The sequence below is a fragment of the Cricetulus griseus genome (genome assembly GCF_003668045.3).
Source record: "Cricetulus griseus strain 17A/GY chromosome 1 unlocalized genomic scaffold, alternate assembly CriGri-PICRH-1.0 chr1_0, whole genome shotgun sequence".
In the NCBI taxonomy this organism is placed as follows: domain Eukaryota; kingdom Metazoa; phylum Chordata; class Mammalia; order Rodentia; family Cricetidae; genus Cricetulus; species Cricetulus griseus.
The window spans coordinates 93,621,110-93,637,173 of record NW_023276806.1 but is presented as its reverse complement, the minus strand read 5'-3'; the positions used below and the strand labels follow the sequence as shown (position 1 = coordinate 93,637,173).

Below are 16,064 nucleotides of genomic sequence, written 5' to 3'. Positions count from 1 at the left end.
TTAAAAAGTACTATGGGCAGATCTAAAAATTATTGAAAAATTAGGCAGAGAGCCTTATATGACAGAGTACATACTGAACATGTTTTTATATAAAGTTCTGGAAAAGGTAAATATAGTGTGAAGAAAAAAGAAAGGAAGGAAGGAAGGAAGGAACAGTAATTGTTATGGGAACCTAGGGATGGGTAAAGGATTATTGGTAGGGTAGGAGGGAACTTCCCCAGATGAGAACCATATCTAGATAGAAATTTGGGGTACACAAATACATAGCATTTGTTTGAATCTATTAAATTGTATACATACCTAGTACTTGGGGGGACATATACTGATATTTATAGCTTAGCTTGAACTGTATTATAAGAACTAAGGAGGGCTGGAGAGATGGTTTGGTAAACACTTGTTCTTTTACAGAATACCTGGATTTAGTTCCCATCATTCTTCACATCATTCTTCATATGGTGGTTCACAACCATCTGTAACTCCAGTTCCAGGGGATTTAATGCCCTCTTCTGAGTTTCGTGAGCAGCAGGCATGCATGTAGTGCACATAAATACATACAGATGAAACAGTCATACATTTAAAAAAAAAAACTATGGAGAAAAAAAAGCAAGATGTATGAATTGGCACACTCTAATGAAGTGTCATTTGTAGAGTCTGGATAGTTGTATATTGATATTATTAGCAAATTCTCCAAGTTCACCTAGAAGTGAATTTGAAAAATTCATATTAAAATGTATAGAAAGGGACGATGCATTGTTTCTCCAACACCATCATAACCAGAGTCTGGTTGTGGCACTCTAGAGGGTCTGTGAGGTCCAATTGATTTTCAAAATGATACTAAGCTAATATTTGCCTGTGTCAGTCCTAATTCTTTCTTTTTTTTCAACCCCTCCCCCCCCCAAAAAAAAAACAAAAAAAACAGTGCTTCAGTGTGTATCCCTGGCTGTCCTGGAATTCACTGTGTAGACCAGGCTAGCCTCAAACTCAGAGATCTGTGTGTCTTTGCCTTCCTACTGCTGTGATTAAAGGTGTGCAGCACCACATCTGGCTAACTTCTAATTCTTTTAGGATTATGTTGGGGAAATTTCTAGAGGCGCTATGATATGTGATATAAAAATATTTGAAGAGAAACACGACATATAATTATTCTGTGTTATTTTTTTCAAAAATTAAAGAGAAATTCAAAGATATAAAAGTATTTCCTGTTCTTTTAGTCTCTCAGCAGCTATGGTTACCTGTAAAAGATTGGGGCTGTCAGCATTCCACTATGGAGTGTGGTGGTCTCATCTCACTGAGGGTTGTAGGCAGTGAGCAGCTAAGGGAAAGTGACTCATTAGGTATCACCCCTCCCTGAGGGTTTGTAGGCAGTTAAAGCAGGAAGAAATGTTTTCTTTCAGTGCTGCTAAGTTACCCATGCTGTAGCCACTGGCAAGTTGCCCATGCAGGTAGAAATAGCCATTACCTACACTCATGTAAAATTATGGTCATTAAATTGATTTATTCACCAAAACAATAACAAAAAGACATGAAAGTTGAACAGGGGTTCATAGGGATAGGGAAGAATGATAGGGGGCATTGGAAATGAAAATGAGAGGGTTAGGTAATAGATACCCTTAATTTTATTTTAAAAACAAACTGTTTATCTTAAAAATATAAAATAAGAAAATGCTTTAACTGTGTGATACTACAATGATCATGATTGTATAATTGTGTTCATCTTTTAAAAGTTATGGTAGAACACATACTAACTTTTAGCCATTTACTGTGCAGAGCTCTTTGTCTGGTCTGCTCTGTGGACTTGCCGCTGCCACTATCAGTGTATACATTTTCCATAGATTAATAAATATAATCAACTTAATGAATTTCTTCAAAATGCACTATCAGCTTTAATATTGGCCTGCTATAGTACTAGATAGCAGCACTCAAGTATTGGCTAAGAGTCGCTATTCCCTCCATTTGTCCTAGAGTTTAAAAGCGTGATGAACAGCTTTTGTATATATTCATGTACATATATAAACCAGATTTGCCAAACTAGTGGTACTTTAGTGGTATTTGATTTAAAGACACATTTAAAAATTATTTTCTTCATTTAAAGTTTTTTACTTAATTCTTTGGCATTTTATACATGTATGCAATGTATTTTGATCATATTCATATTACCTTTTGTCCCCTTAATCCCAGGGAGCTCCCTTTCTACTTTCATTAGTTTGTCTCTCTCCTCACCTCTCTTTTTGCAGCACACTGAGCTTCGTTAGTTTATGTAGTATGAGTGGGCAGTATTTACTGGAGCTTGGGCACTTTGGCCTCATTAGTCTCACCTTAATCCATGATGGAATATTTATAGGCAGATCTTATTAAGGTAACAATAGCTGTGTGAGATAATTTTAAGCTCATCAAGACATGAGTAGCTAGACTATCCCCCAGACTTTCTAACAGCCGTAGGTCATTTCTAGTCCCTCCCTGCCCCATAGGAAAAAAATGCCCAAGATCAGGACACAAAATCCCTCTAATCCCAGTCCATCCTGGAAAGCTCTGTTCCTGAGAAACCCTATATGAAGCCTGTCTCCTGCCCAGTTCTTTACTGCTTCTTTCCTGAGCAGAGGCAGCCACCCTCTCTCCTGTCTCTTGTGTGAGGTTTGCTGGGTGGTGTGACTGTGGTATTACTTGGCTCCTGACTGCTAACCTTTCCCCTCAGAGCTTTAACACTTAATCATGACTTTGATGGCTATGTCATGTCTCAAATTTAGCATTCCATGTCACTCTTCTTCCTCCAACTCCTACATTCTTTCCAACTTCTATGATATGCCCTAAGCCTTGGAGGACATATGTGGATGTCCCTTTTAGGGCCTGGCACCCACAAAGTTATCTATTGTCAGAACTTTTCACATCCCTTCAATAATTGGCTTCTCACTGAAAAAACCAGTTTCTTTGGCCAAAGCTGGCAGGGACACTAACCATTGATATAAGTGTATAAAGATTTAGAAGGTGGTTTGGTAGGTATATCATGTCTTTAGGAAAAACAACAGCATAGCTTCCCCATTAGGGTCTGTGATATCCCTAGCACTGGGCTTTTTTTCCCCTCTTTCTTTTTTTCATATATATGTGTATGTGTGAATGGTGTGTGTGTAGTACTTGTATGTGAATGTGTGGGTGCATGCTTCCATATGTGCACATGTAGAGATCAGAGGAAGATGTTAAGTGTCTTTGTCTATACCTCTCTACTTTGCTTTGACACATAGTCTTGCACTAAACTAAATGCTCACTGTTTTAGTTACTTTCGATATGCGTTTCTCTGCTTACTAATGCTGGGGTTACAGGCATCTGCAACATGTCTGCAGCTTTTTATATGGGTGATAGGTATTCAAACTCAGATTCTCATCCTTGCATAGCAAGTGCTCTAACTACTGAGCAATCTACCCAGTCCTTAGCTACCAGCTTCACAGGTCTACAGTAGTAGACATAAATTTTCTTCTGGGGACTAGGCCTCCAATCCAGTGAGGAAGTGGTGAGTTACCCCCCGCCCTCATAGTAGTGTCAGTTACACAGTGAGCACATCTTATAGTTATAAAGTAGCAACAAAATAGTCTATGGTTGGGTGTTACCACAATATAAAGAATTGTATTAAAGGGTCACAGCATTAGGAAGGTTGAGAACCACTGGACTAAGCCATTTCCCTAGCCCCTTCTTTTGTAAGAGTTTCAGAGCTACAAGTTTTACATTAAAGTCTTTGATTCAGTTAGAGTTGATTTTTGTACAGAATGAAATAAGAGATCTGCTATATGTGGGTAGTCCATATGCCTTGTACTGTTTGGTGAAGAAGCATCTTTTTTCCAGTATTGTTTTTAAAACATTTGTCAAAAATCATGTGATTGTTGTTGTGTAGCTTTATATTTGGATCCTCTTTCCCATTCATGTATTTGTCTATACCAGTACCATGTTGTCTTTGTTGCTATAGCTTTGTAGTATAACTTGGAATCAGGTATGATGATGCCTCCAAAATTATTTATTTTGCTCAGTATTTCTTTGGCTTTTTGTTTTACATTTTCCTGTGAATTTTAAGCCTATTTTTTCTTTTTCTGTGAATAATGAGAATGGTGTTAGAATTTTTGTAGGTTTACATTGGGTCTGTAGGTTGTTTTTTGGTGGTATGACCATTTTTCACAATATTATTTCTGATTCTTCAAGTGTTTTATTTTCATTTTTTTGTGTGTGTGTCATGTGTGTACACATCACATTCCTTATGCCTTCGGTTCTTATCTCAGCTCCTTCTATCCTGTGGATTCTTAGGCTGGTCTCCTGAGTGTATCCTAGCAGTCTTGAACATTGTCATGCTAATTTATTTTTCCTTATGATACTTGAATGTCCTGATTGTTCAACTGTGTCCTCATCCTTTATATTCTTTCTTCTGGTTGCTCAAGTGCATTATTGGTGCTTTCCATTGTGCGTTTTCTTTCTTTTTTGAAAATTTCAATTATTTCTAGTTTCAGAAATCTAGACTTTTTTTCTGACCTTGTTTATCATGTTACAACTTCCCATCCATATTGTTAACTTTCTGATCTTTTCCTCTTTTGCTGATTTTCCTCTCCAGGTTCTGAACTGAGTTAATCTGCATGTTTGTGTTGTATTCCAGGTCACTGATCATTTCTACACTAAACTTTTGACATTTTCATCCAGCATTTTAAATTCAGTGGCTGGTGATTTGGGATATTTTAATGGAGTCTTGCTGCCTTAATATTTCTGTATGTATGTTATACATTTGTTTGTTTAGATTTCTAGTTTTATTTATTTATTTTTTCTTGAAGGCTTAATCCCCAGTACTACTCAGAGGAGAAAACAAACAGCATCAAACCTTATAAGATATAGGCATACACTAAAATAGATTAAACTCTCAGTTCACTTGGTCACCAATGACCATAAAACCATGAATGGGGAAACTAATTCTGAATGTGCTGTGAAGAATTATAAAAATGGTAAGTGAATGAAATGAAAAGACCCAGGAAAAAGGAACAATGGAGGAGAAGCAAGATTAGATAAACAAAAGGAAAAAAGACAAGCAGAAAGTAATGTTATAGAAGGGAAGAGAAAAGAGCTTGAGATTACAAATAATTCAAGAGCATAAAGATTTCACAATAATGACAAAATTGGAAAACAAAATTAATTAAAGAAATAAAACGTGAAAGCTTGGGTGGGCAAGATGGCTTACAGAGTAAGGCTGCTTGTTGCAAAACCTGACAATCTGAGTTTGATCTCCGGGACCCACATGGTGGGTCCTCTGACTTCCACATGAACACTGTAGCACACACACACACACACACACACACACACACACACACACACACAACTGATACATGGGAGTTTTTACAAGATAAAATGCTATTAAAAGTATAGTAGAGAGGTGGAAAGGAGGAAACATGGCAGGAGGAGCAAGACAGGAAAAGAAAAAGACTATCTCACAATGAGAAAAAAAGTCAGCAAAGAAAAATTGCAAGCATGATGGTGGGGTCAGGGGTTGAAGGACTGGAGTCCTAAAACTTGGAGACTACTAATTATATGCATGAGGTGTGTATGTGTCGGGGGGGAACATGTGCAGAGAATCAGCTGAACTTGTAGCCTCTTGTCATTCATGTGATTTCTGTTGGTGTTGAGCCTGTTATTCAAGTGTCCATTGTCCACTAAAAGTGTCTCTAATGTGCCACAGGCCTCTGCTGGTCATAGTTAGCTTAGCAGTCTGTCAGCTAAGCAACCTCACTCTCTAGAGGTTCCGAAGACTATAAGGTAGCTAATGTTCTAGCAGGGGGCCATCTCTTAAATGTGTAAGATGCATAAGAAGCAGCCACAGCTCTGAGATGTGTACAGAGGGAGGACCTGTGTCCATAAGTTCAATATCTAAGTGTTTGTCCTCATTCTGGTGATGCACTTTAGTATTCTTGGGCTCTGTAATGATGAATAGTAGATTGGTGTGACTATAGAGTTGGATCCCATGCCTATAGCTATCAGACAGCATGGTTATTTCCATCAATATACCTGTTCTGGCCTCCAAAGGTGGGCTTATTCTCTCAATCCCCTGAGTCAACCCTCCTGTAGCCTACAATTTCAGCTTGTCAGCATCTGACCATCCTGCTTTTTATAAGTGTCTTCCAGGACTGTCTCGTGCCCCAGGGCTGTGCCATGTTAAATTATAGCTCCCTGACTTGTGGTTGTTGTCTATTCTCAGGCCCCTAATCTAGCTCAGTTTTAAACATAGGTTGCCTGTCAAGATCTCACTCGTTAGTCATAGAGTAATAAAATAGGGTTCCTCTCTACTATACTGGTTGCCAGAGGAATCATTCTTACCTAAACCAGAAATTGCATTGGAGGCTGGTGAGGGCTTTAAGTTTGTCCCTTAGGACAAATCTCCTTTCACCAGGGTCACCCAGCTTTTTTTTGGAGAGGAGGTGGTTGTGTCTTCTCACTCCACCAGTTAGCCATGGCTGGCATTGTGCTTGGCAGAGCTTCCTTTTGTCTGTGCATACCCATCTGCTTCTCTACATTGTCTCAGGTTCTGTCACTGCCGTTCTGAGTTTCTGAAGCCGACTTGTACTCCTTCCTTTGGAATCAGCTCTACTCTTTCTAGTCCCAATGTCTCTCCTTAACCAGTCACATGGAGACAGCTTAAAGTCCTCCATTTTCCTGGGAAGAACTCAACTTCTTACTAAATTACACTTTTTTTCTTTGTCTTTTGGTTTTTCTGGACAGGGTTTCTCTGTGTAACAGCTCTGGCTATCCTGGAACTCACTTTGTAAACCAGGCTGGCCTCGAACTCAAAAAGATCGGCCTGCTTCTGTCTCCCAGGTGCTGGAATTAAACACCACCACCTGGTCTAAATTTATTTTCAAAGAAGTTATTCAGTATAGTAAGACAAAATGATTTCAGTTATTCATATACTTCCCTAACAGTTTTAAGAGAATTTTTGTCATATGTGGAATCAGTTCCACTTGTTGTTGGATGTTTATGTGATTTGTCTTTCAAAGAAGTCTTTCAGAGAGTTTTGTTTTGTTGCCATAATAAACCAGGCCCAATAACACAGCTTTAGGATCTATATATTCATCAGTGAGCAAAATACATAAAAATAATTTTTCATTCATTCATTCATTCATTCATTCATTCATTCATTCAGGCAAGGTTTCTCATAGACACATCCCAAGGTGTGGCTTATAATCTAGGTGCTTCCCCATCCAACCTACAATAACGATTTCAAGGTCATCTTCTAAGGCTTCTTACCTTCTCCCAGTCACCTACAGAGTTATTCATTAGTCAATCACCTCCCAAAGACACTCTCTCTCAATGCATTGGGGCCCAGATGTTCAACACATGAGCCTTTGTGGTGCATTTAAGATCCAAACCAAAACACTCTAAAATACATTTATTACGTATTGTGTTTTTAATTCCTTGCTATAGACTGACAGTTCTGTATACTGCTATTCCCTTTAATTCTCTTTTTATTACAAGTTTATTGGTGACAGATTCTCCCAAGTGTTGTATATACAACAATGTTTGTACTAACTTTTTTTTAGGATTTTAAATATGTCATCCCATTATCTTCTTGACTTTTTTTTCTGGTGAGAAATAAGCTATCATTTGTGGTGCTTCATGCCTGTTTGAGATGTCTTTTGCCTTAGCTAATTTAAAGATTTTTTCTCTTTATCTTTGGGTTTTAATAATTTGATTAGGATATCTCTCTTTTTTTGATGTAACGCTTTTTATTTAATTTTTAAATTTCTTTTAATTTTTTTATTAGTTCAAGTTAGGGAACAAGCTTGTTTCACATGTAAGTCCCTTCTCCCTCTCCCTCCCCTCACCCCATCCCTCCTCCCCCACTCCCAACCTACCCCCACCCCATCCACCCACCACTCCCCAGGCAGGGTAGGGCCCTCAACAGGGGCTCTGCAAAGTCTACCAAATCTTCCTGTGCTGTGCCTGGGCCCTTCCCCATGTGTCCAGGGCCAGAGTGTATCCCTTCATGTGGGATGGGCTTTCAAAGTCCCTTCTTACACCAGGGAAAAATACTAATCCACTACCAGAGGCTCCCTGGAGTGCAGAGGCCTCCTTATTGACATCCATGTTCAGGGGTCTGGATCAGTCTTGTACTGGCCTCCCAGACAGCATCTGGGGTCGATGTGCTCTCCCTTGTTCAGGCCAACTGTTTCTGTGGGTTTCTCCAACCTGGTACAGACCCCTTCGGTCTTCATTCCTTCCACTCTTCAACTAAATTCCAGATTTCAGCTCAGTGTATTTCTGTGGATGTCTGTCTCTGCTTCCATCAGCCACTGGATGAGGGCTCTAGTTGCAGATCGGTCGGCAGAAAGGGAAGGAAGAGTAGCCTTTTTTTTTTTTTTTTAAGTCTTTTTATTGCTCTTATTTACACCTTTCTCCCTTAGGGGATTTAGGTCAAGTCTTCTTTTTTTATTTTATTTTAATTTGGTATGTAAATGGTAATTTAATTGGTATGTAATCATTTTACATACCAACCCCAGTTCCCCCTCTCTTCCCTTCTTTTGGACCCCTACCTCCCCAATTCCCCACCTCCATCCAGTCCTCATTAGGGGGAAAGGCCTTCCTGGGGAGTCAACAAAGTCTGGCATACCAAGCTGATGCAGGAGCAAGGTCCACCCCACCCCCCATCAAGGCTGAGCAAGGTATCCCACCATAGGGAATGGGCTCCAAAAAGCCAGTTCATACCCCTGGGATAGGTCCTGGCGCCACTGCCTGGGACCTCCCTAACCAATCAAGTCACATAACTGTCACCCACATTCAGAGGGTCTAGTTTGGCCCCATGCAGGTTCCCAGAAAAAAAATTTGTATTTTATTTTTGAGATTATAATTTGATTACATTTTTCCCTTTCCTTCTTCCAAACCCTCCCGTATATCCCTCCCTTCTTTTCTTCAAATTCATGGTCTCTCTTTTTTTAAAAATATTGTTATTGCACGCATATAAGTATACACATATTCGTGAATATATATTCCTATATATAACCTGTTCAGTCCATATAATGCTACATAATATGTATGTTTTGGGGGCTGTTTATTTGGTATTCGACAACCAATCAGTGTGCCCTTCCCCAGGGAGGACCACTTTCCCAGCTTTCCTCAGTTGCTTGTAATTCTTTGTGTAGCCTCATGAGCTTTTCTTCATCCAGTTCAGTATATTCATTGTTGTCATCTTTGTTCAGCTCACATTTGGGCAGTTGTTTTGGTGAGACTTCATGGGTGTGCCTTCTGGCATTTCTAAGAAACATAATCTCACAGCAAACTCCCTAATACTTGGGCTCTTAAAATCTTTCTGTCCCCTCCTCTGCAGTGTTCCCTGAGGGAGTGTGTATAGATATATCCACTGGGACTGGGACTAGGCTGCACAACTTATTTAAAGCTTCATCCCGGTGTAAGACATTTCTCTTTGTTTTGGTTTTTCCTTCCATGTGAAGGGAATTCAACTCCAGCCTTGCTCTGTTCTTTAGAATAGTATCCCTGTGGAACATTTGGGGAAATACATAGGCATACTTGGCTATACTCCAGCCTCCCATCAGCTGCAGCTGGTGTTCAGCTCCCCAGGGTTGGTTCTGTGGTAGCCCACAGCATCTCAAAGCTGCCGTCAGATATTTGAGTGGTTAAGGTTGTCTAATTCTATAGCTCAGTAAAAGGCTTTCTTTCTCCATTGAGGTAGTGTTTCACCTTCCTCCATAATTCATGGTCTTTTCTGTATTGCTGAGATTCTAGGTTGTAAAGAGGCTTCACCAGAAACCTGTTACCCATTGTGAGTTGTTTTGTGGTTCATAGATTACTTTATTAATGTTTTAAATTGCAGGCATGTATTTTTCTGTGTCCTTTCATATATATTTCTAATTTAGTTGTATTATGGTCAGAAAATGTGTTATTAATTCTTATGTAATTTTCAAACACCTGCTCTGTGGCATCCTTTTGTAGTCAAATTTTTATAAATGTTATTCACATTATGTGGAGAATGCCAAGTTACATACATGTCCTTTAATTTAAGTTTGTGAACTTGTCTAACTTAAAAAATATTAATTCCTATAGCATAAAATAACTTATTTAAAATGCACAATTTAATGATTTCAGTGTGTTCACAAAATTGTGCAACTTTTACTATAGTTGTCTGTAGTTTTGCATTCTTAGGTTTTCTAAAACAATGCTAAGCAATAGAATACTCTGGTAGCCAAATTCAGCAAAGAAGAAACAAGTGAGGTTAATTTGAATACTTATGTTTAAGTTTAAAATGTTTGAGGCGTCAGTGCACATATATAACTGTGGTTTTTATCTCTCAGTACTTCATCTTGCTGACCACTGTGTGTCTATTCTCAGGCACACCCTCACTTGGAAGGGCTAGTTTGTGACACACAGTGAGAGCTAGTGAAGCTCTACTATTGAAATGTTTGTGTTTGATTTAGATGCAAACCCTAAGGTTTGGAATTTACATATTGTCCCATAGTTTTCAGCATATTCCTAATGAAATATTCTTTTTACTATTCAGTATTTTTATTTTAATTTGCTTATGGCATATCTGTACCCCCCTTCTTAAACTTTAAGGTGTCATTCAGTTTTAATAATATATTGTAAATAGCATAAAATTGGATTTTTCTTATTATATATTCTCTTAAAATTGATGGACTTATTCCATTTACATCTATTGTACTCCTACACATTTGGATTAATGACTGCATGTTATTCAGCTTTCTTTATGTAAATTTGAATTGCATAAGTTTTACTTTCTTTTTCTCATTGGTTTAAAAGCTTATATAATATTGCTGGAGTTTTTTTCTTATTAGAAGCAAGAGCCTTGTATAAACTAGTCAACCACTCTACTACTGAGTTATATGCCTAGCCTGGTATCTCATATTGTTAATTTTAATGTTTTAATGATTATTTAAAATATTAAGGGTATAGTTGACATAAAATAAACCACACATACTTAAGTTGTATGCCTTGATAATTTTTACCGCTTAATATAATTACATATATATGTGCTCAAATACATACAAGTATAAAAATGTCACTATTACAGTCAAGATAATGAGATAACCATCACCTTGAAATATTTTCCTACTCTCCTTGGCAATCCTTTTCAATTTTATGTCTCTTTTGACTCTCATGACCACAAACCTGATTTTATTCACTACAATTTGTTTACAGTAGGTTTTTACTAATGGAATTATGAACTATGTGGTCTTTTGTGTCATCTTTTGGCATATTTTTGAGATTTATGTAAATTATTGAGTATGTTGATTATTCATTCTTTTTCTTTCTGAGTTGTATTGTGTTCTAGTTTGCCAGATGCTCATGGATACCAGAAGAGGGCATTGGATCCTCTGGAACTGGAGTTATAGGTGGATGTAAGCCTCCGTTTGGGTGCTGGGAACTGAAACTGGGTCCTCTGTAAGAGCTGCAAGTACTGTTAACCATTGAGCCACCTCTCCAGCTCCAAATTCCCATTGTTTCTGACCAATGAAAGTATTCATAATCTGTAGCCTACTATTTGTATTTTTGCAAACAATACTAATAGACTATTTATAGTGTCATTATCAGTAAATGAAGGGTAAAGTTTGGGCTGGCAAAAGGTCATAGAATAAGGCTTGCTGCCAAGCCTGATGACCTGAGTTCGATTCCTGGGACCCAGTGGTAGAAGGAGAGAAACCTGTCCTCCAAGATGTCCTCTGACTTCCACGTGTTCATGTTGGAACATGCATGTATGCTCACACACATGCAGAACAGATATATAAGTAAACAAATGTCATAATTTTAAGGACATAAAATTCATTAATAAGAAATTCAAAGAATAATGTGTAAGTTATCTAATCACTGTTAACTTAATAATAATGTCGTCATTAGGAGTGAATAAATTGAATTGGTTTTATAGTAGGTATCCAGAAATTTAAAAGATTTTTTTCCCCTCAAACTGTCACTTCTGGGTTCATTGTTAGGATTTTTACTTATTTGATTCTTTGTGTCTTTTTCATCATACCTCCCAAGATCATCACCCCCCCCCAAAAAAAAAATAAAATTTAAGAGAAAAAAGAGAGGAGGAGAAAGGGAAAAATCTCATTATGGAAGCTGCAGTAGAGAGATGGCTCATTCGTTAAGAACACTGTTCTTCCAGAGGTCCTGAGTTCAATTCCCAGCAATTACATAGTGGCTCACAACCATCTATGGTGGGGGTCTGATGCTCTCTTCTGGCATAAAGGCATACATGCAGATGGAGGACTCTTATACATTAAAAAGTGTATTTTATTTCAGTGCCAATTTTCTAATTGTATCTGACTTGCCTACCCCGACTCCCCTTTTTTAAATCTTAGATCACAAAATTTGTCCAGGACAGACATAGAAACAGAAGAAACAGACTTCGTAAAGATCAACTTAAAAAACTCCCTGTACATAAATTCAAGAAGGGTAAGTGAATATTGTTTTCTGAATAATGACGTTTATGTGTTTCAGAATACATAATGACCATGCTTATGTTTCATTCTGAATCTCAGCTATATACCATGTCCAACATTAACTAACATTAGTACTGAATGTTTATGAGAGATACTTTTATTCTCTGGTAGCTTGCTAAAGACAGGAAGAGGGGATAGGTTTGGCAGAAAGCTTAAAAGTAATAGTGAAAATGGAAAAAAAAAAAATATTGCTACCACCATATGCCAGTAGTTCTAGACAGTGTCAGAGAAAAAAATATACTTCCTTGCTCCACAGTAGTCTGCCCTAGTTGACCTTCCTCCTATGCTCTTACCTGCTATGTTGTATGCTACTACAGTGTGCTGTTAAAACGATAGGTAGCTATTACGTGTTTGCATTTTGCATGTCATTTTATTTTCACATTAATATGAAATGGGTGCTATCATTATCCTTCCATTATACACAAGGAAATAGAACTTCTCTGAGGCTTGGACTCTATTGACAGAGCTGGATAGGAGTCTAAGTTTTATACTACAGCCAATATAGTTCCCTTCTCTGTGCTTTGTGAGCCTCTAATGTGGGTATATACTTGTTAATCCTTTGGGCTAGTACTTCCTAGACTTTTTTTTATATACCAATAAAATGTTTTGTTTAGAGTGTAAGGAACAGAAGGTGAAAATAGAAAAGGCATTAAAACATAGTTCTGGGGAATGGGTAGATGGCTTAGTGGTTAAGAGCATTGGCTTCTCTTCCAAAGAACTGGGATTCAATCCTAGGACCCACTTGGTAGCTTAAAACCATCTGTGACTCCAGTCCCTGGGACCCCAACACTCTCTGTGGATTTCACAGGCACCGGGCATCACACATACATACAGACACAATATGCCCATATACATAAAATAAATGAATGAATGATTAATAAATAAAAAGCAAAATTTCATTTTCCATATAGCTAAATGTTTTATTGCCATTTATAATTTTATCTTGCTAAAAATGTAACAATAAGAAAAATGGAGAAAACATCATATTTCAATTTTAAAAAGGACATAGATGCTATAAAACTACTAGCATGTGAGGTGAGCTGTCTAGAAGTTCTTTACAGATCAGACCCCATATGAAAGGTGACCTGTTTAAATGGAATTCCATTTAAAGCTCCAGGTTGTAGTCTTAGTTTCATATTTCTTAATCCCTAGTTTAAAGACTTTTTTCTTGAATAATATGAGATAATCTTTTTCATACAATATATTGTGATCATGCTTTTCCCTCCTCCAATTTCTCTCAGATTCTCCCACCTCCCCACTGACCCAACTCCATGCCCTTTCTTTCTTTAAACAAGAACAAAACCCCAAGAAACACAAACTCAAAAACACAAAAAAATGGAAACCAAAATATATAAGCACAAAACCAGTGAGACAAAAATATCCAAACAAAGCAATATGATCAGTCCACAAAAATACCTCTGGGCATGAGGCCTATCCTTAAGTGTGGTTAATATATCCAGTGAGATTCCATTGAAGAAAACTATTTTTTCCTTTACAGGTGGATGTTAATTGTAGTCAGAGGTGGGAGCCCATATCCATTTTCCCCTTTCAGTGCTAGGAACTAGTTAAAAAGTTTTTGTTTTTTTGTTTTTTTCTTAAATCAAAATATTTTTTAAAAAGATGATGTTGAGCGCTGGCAAAGGTGCTTGCTGCCAAGTCTGATGACCTGAGTTTGATCCCTAGTATTTATGTGGTGGATGGGGAGAATTAACTACAAGTGTGCAAGTTTGCACACATGTGTACACACACACACAATGAAGAAGGAGGAGGTTATTGAGACTACCTTGGGTTAAAACGGTTTAAAACGGGTTTGCAAGTTGCACTTTCCTCTAAGATGAATAGCCGTTGTAGGATTTTTGAGCAGGGGCTGGCAGATCTAGATGAGTTCAAGGCCAGTCTGGTCTATACAATGAGTTCCAGGCCAAGGGTACATAGCAAGATCCTGTCTCAAAAAAACACAAAACAAAACAAAAAGTTCTTTTTTTCTTGTTGCATTAATAATAGGCTGTAGAGGGTAAAAGGGTGTAAATAAATAGCAGATAGTAAGTTACTGCATTAATTATAAATGTGCTTGGGTCACCATTAGGGAGGTAATGCCTTCTAATTTTGGATACACCTGGAAGATGGGATGCAGTCAGTTTATTGATGGACTATAAGTAGGGAAAGGAAGGAGGCTGCTCTTTTGTTTGTTTGTTTCAGAAAAAGGGCAAACAGAATCTTGTTTGAGAATGATCCCAAGTTAGAAATAGGCTTGATAGTCCACGGGTAGCAAGAATTTTTACATATTCTCAACAGCCTCTTCTGGGATTGTTTGGCAGGCAGATCAGCTCTTCACTGGTTTTACATGTTTTATGTTAAAAACATAAACATTTGTTAGCTCGTGACTTATATTTTCACAAGACTATATTCTTGATTTTATTGCATAAGTCTGAATTTATTGTATAAAAACCAAAGCCCAACTTAAACCCCCCCATCTTGATAATTCACATAAAGTTATTTAATTTTTGTATTTGGTCTAAAGTAGGGCTCCAGCTTTATTTTTGGAATATGGAAATCCAGTTGTCCAGTATCATTTGTTGAAAAGAATAGTCTTATTGAATAGTCTTTTAAAAAGAGGAATATCTTGTCTTTGAGAATTTCATATAGGTAAGCAATTATCTTGATTGTATGTACCCCTCTACTCCCACTCGAATCTCCAAGGCACCCCAACATGCGCATCTGTCCATCATGCCCCCCCCCTTTAAAACCCACTGACTCTGATTAGTGCTACCTGTTGGAATGTTGACTGGTCCTTATTGGTTTGCTCTTGTGTGATAACTATAGCTGTATAAGTTCCTGAATACAGAGTCCATGTCATGTTCAGAAGACAGTTCTCTTCCCCCATTCTCTGGCTCATATATGCTATCTATCTGTCCCCTCTTCCAAGATATTTTCTGAGCCTTGGGGAATAGGCAGGAGTTTATATAAATGTCTCATTTAGGACTAAACACTTATTCACTTATACACAGCACTTTGATCAGTTACAAACCTGCACTTAACATTGACCAGAGAGAAACTTCTCAAGGTTGAGGACAGCACTGATCTGCACAAATAAACATCAGTATTTAGAAGGCAGTTTGGTAACCTGTCTGTTTAGCAAGACAACAGTATTAGGATCCCCACTAGGGCCTCTGACCTCCTAAGCAGCTGACCAAGTTTGCAGTACCAGGCATGAATTCCTTCCTGGGGAGCTGGCCTCTAACCCAATACAAAAGTGGTTATTTTTCTCCTTTATGGATATACCACTATTTTACCAGTAGACACATCTTGCGTAGCAGGTCAGCATTGTCACATGCAGGCTCCACCACTAGGGGAGATTATTAATGACTGTATAGCACCTTATGCCACTATAAGAGGTAATAGTCTAGGAGGATGTTTCCAGGTCAGTTCAACTTGACTTTTTATGTACTTACTGTCTAGTTCTGTTAAGTAGCCAAGAGCAATGGAAATAGCCCATGTTGTTTGTGAGGGCCTCTGGGCCTCCCTGACCAATAACTCAGAGAGGTCTCCCACTTCTAGCGAAGAGTTTTATTTAATAATTGA

General features: G+C 37.9%; 1 protein-coding gene across 5 annotated transcripts in view; it reads left to right on the top strand.

The window, feature by feature from the left end:
• Rnf13 (ring finger protein 13) overlaps window positions 1-16,064 on the top strand; it is a 100,119-nt gene that overhangs the window by 78,911 nt on the left and 5,144 nt on the right. For all 5 annotated transcript variants that reach the window (XM_027391647.2, XM_035451819.1, XM_027391646.2 and 2 more), the window contains one exon: window positions 12,342-12,435. In XM_027391647.2, coding sequence (XP_027247448.1) covers window positions 12,342-12,435 — 94 coding nt within the window. The remainder of the gene's footprint in view (window positions 1-12,341; window positions 12,436-16,064) is intronic.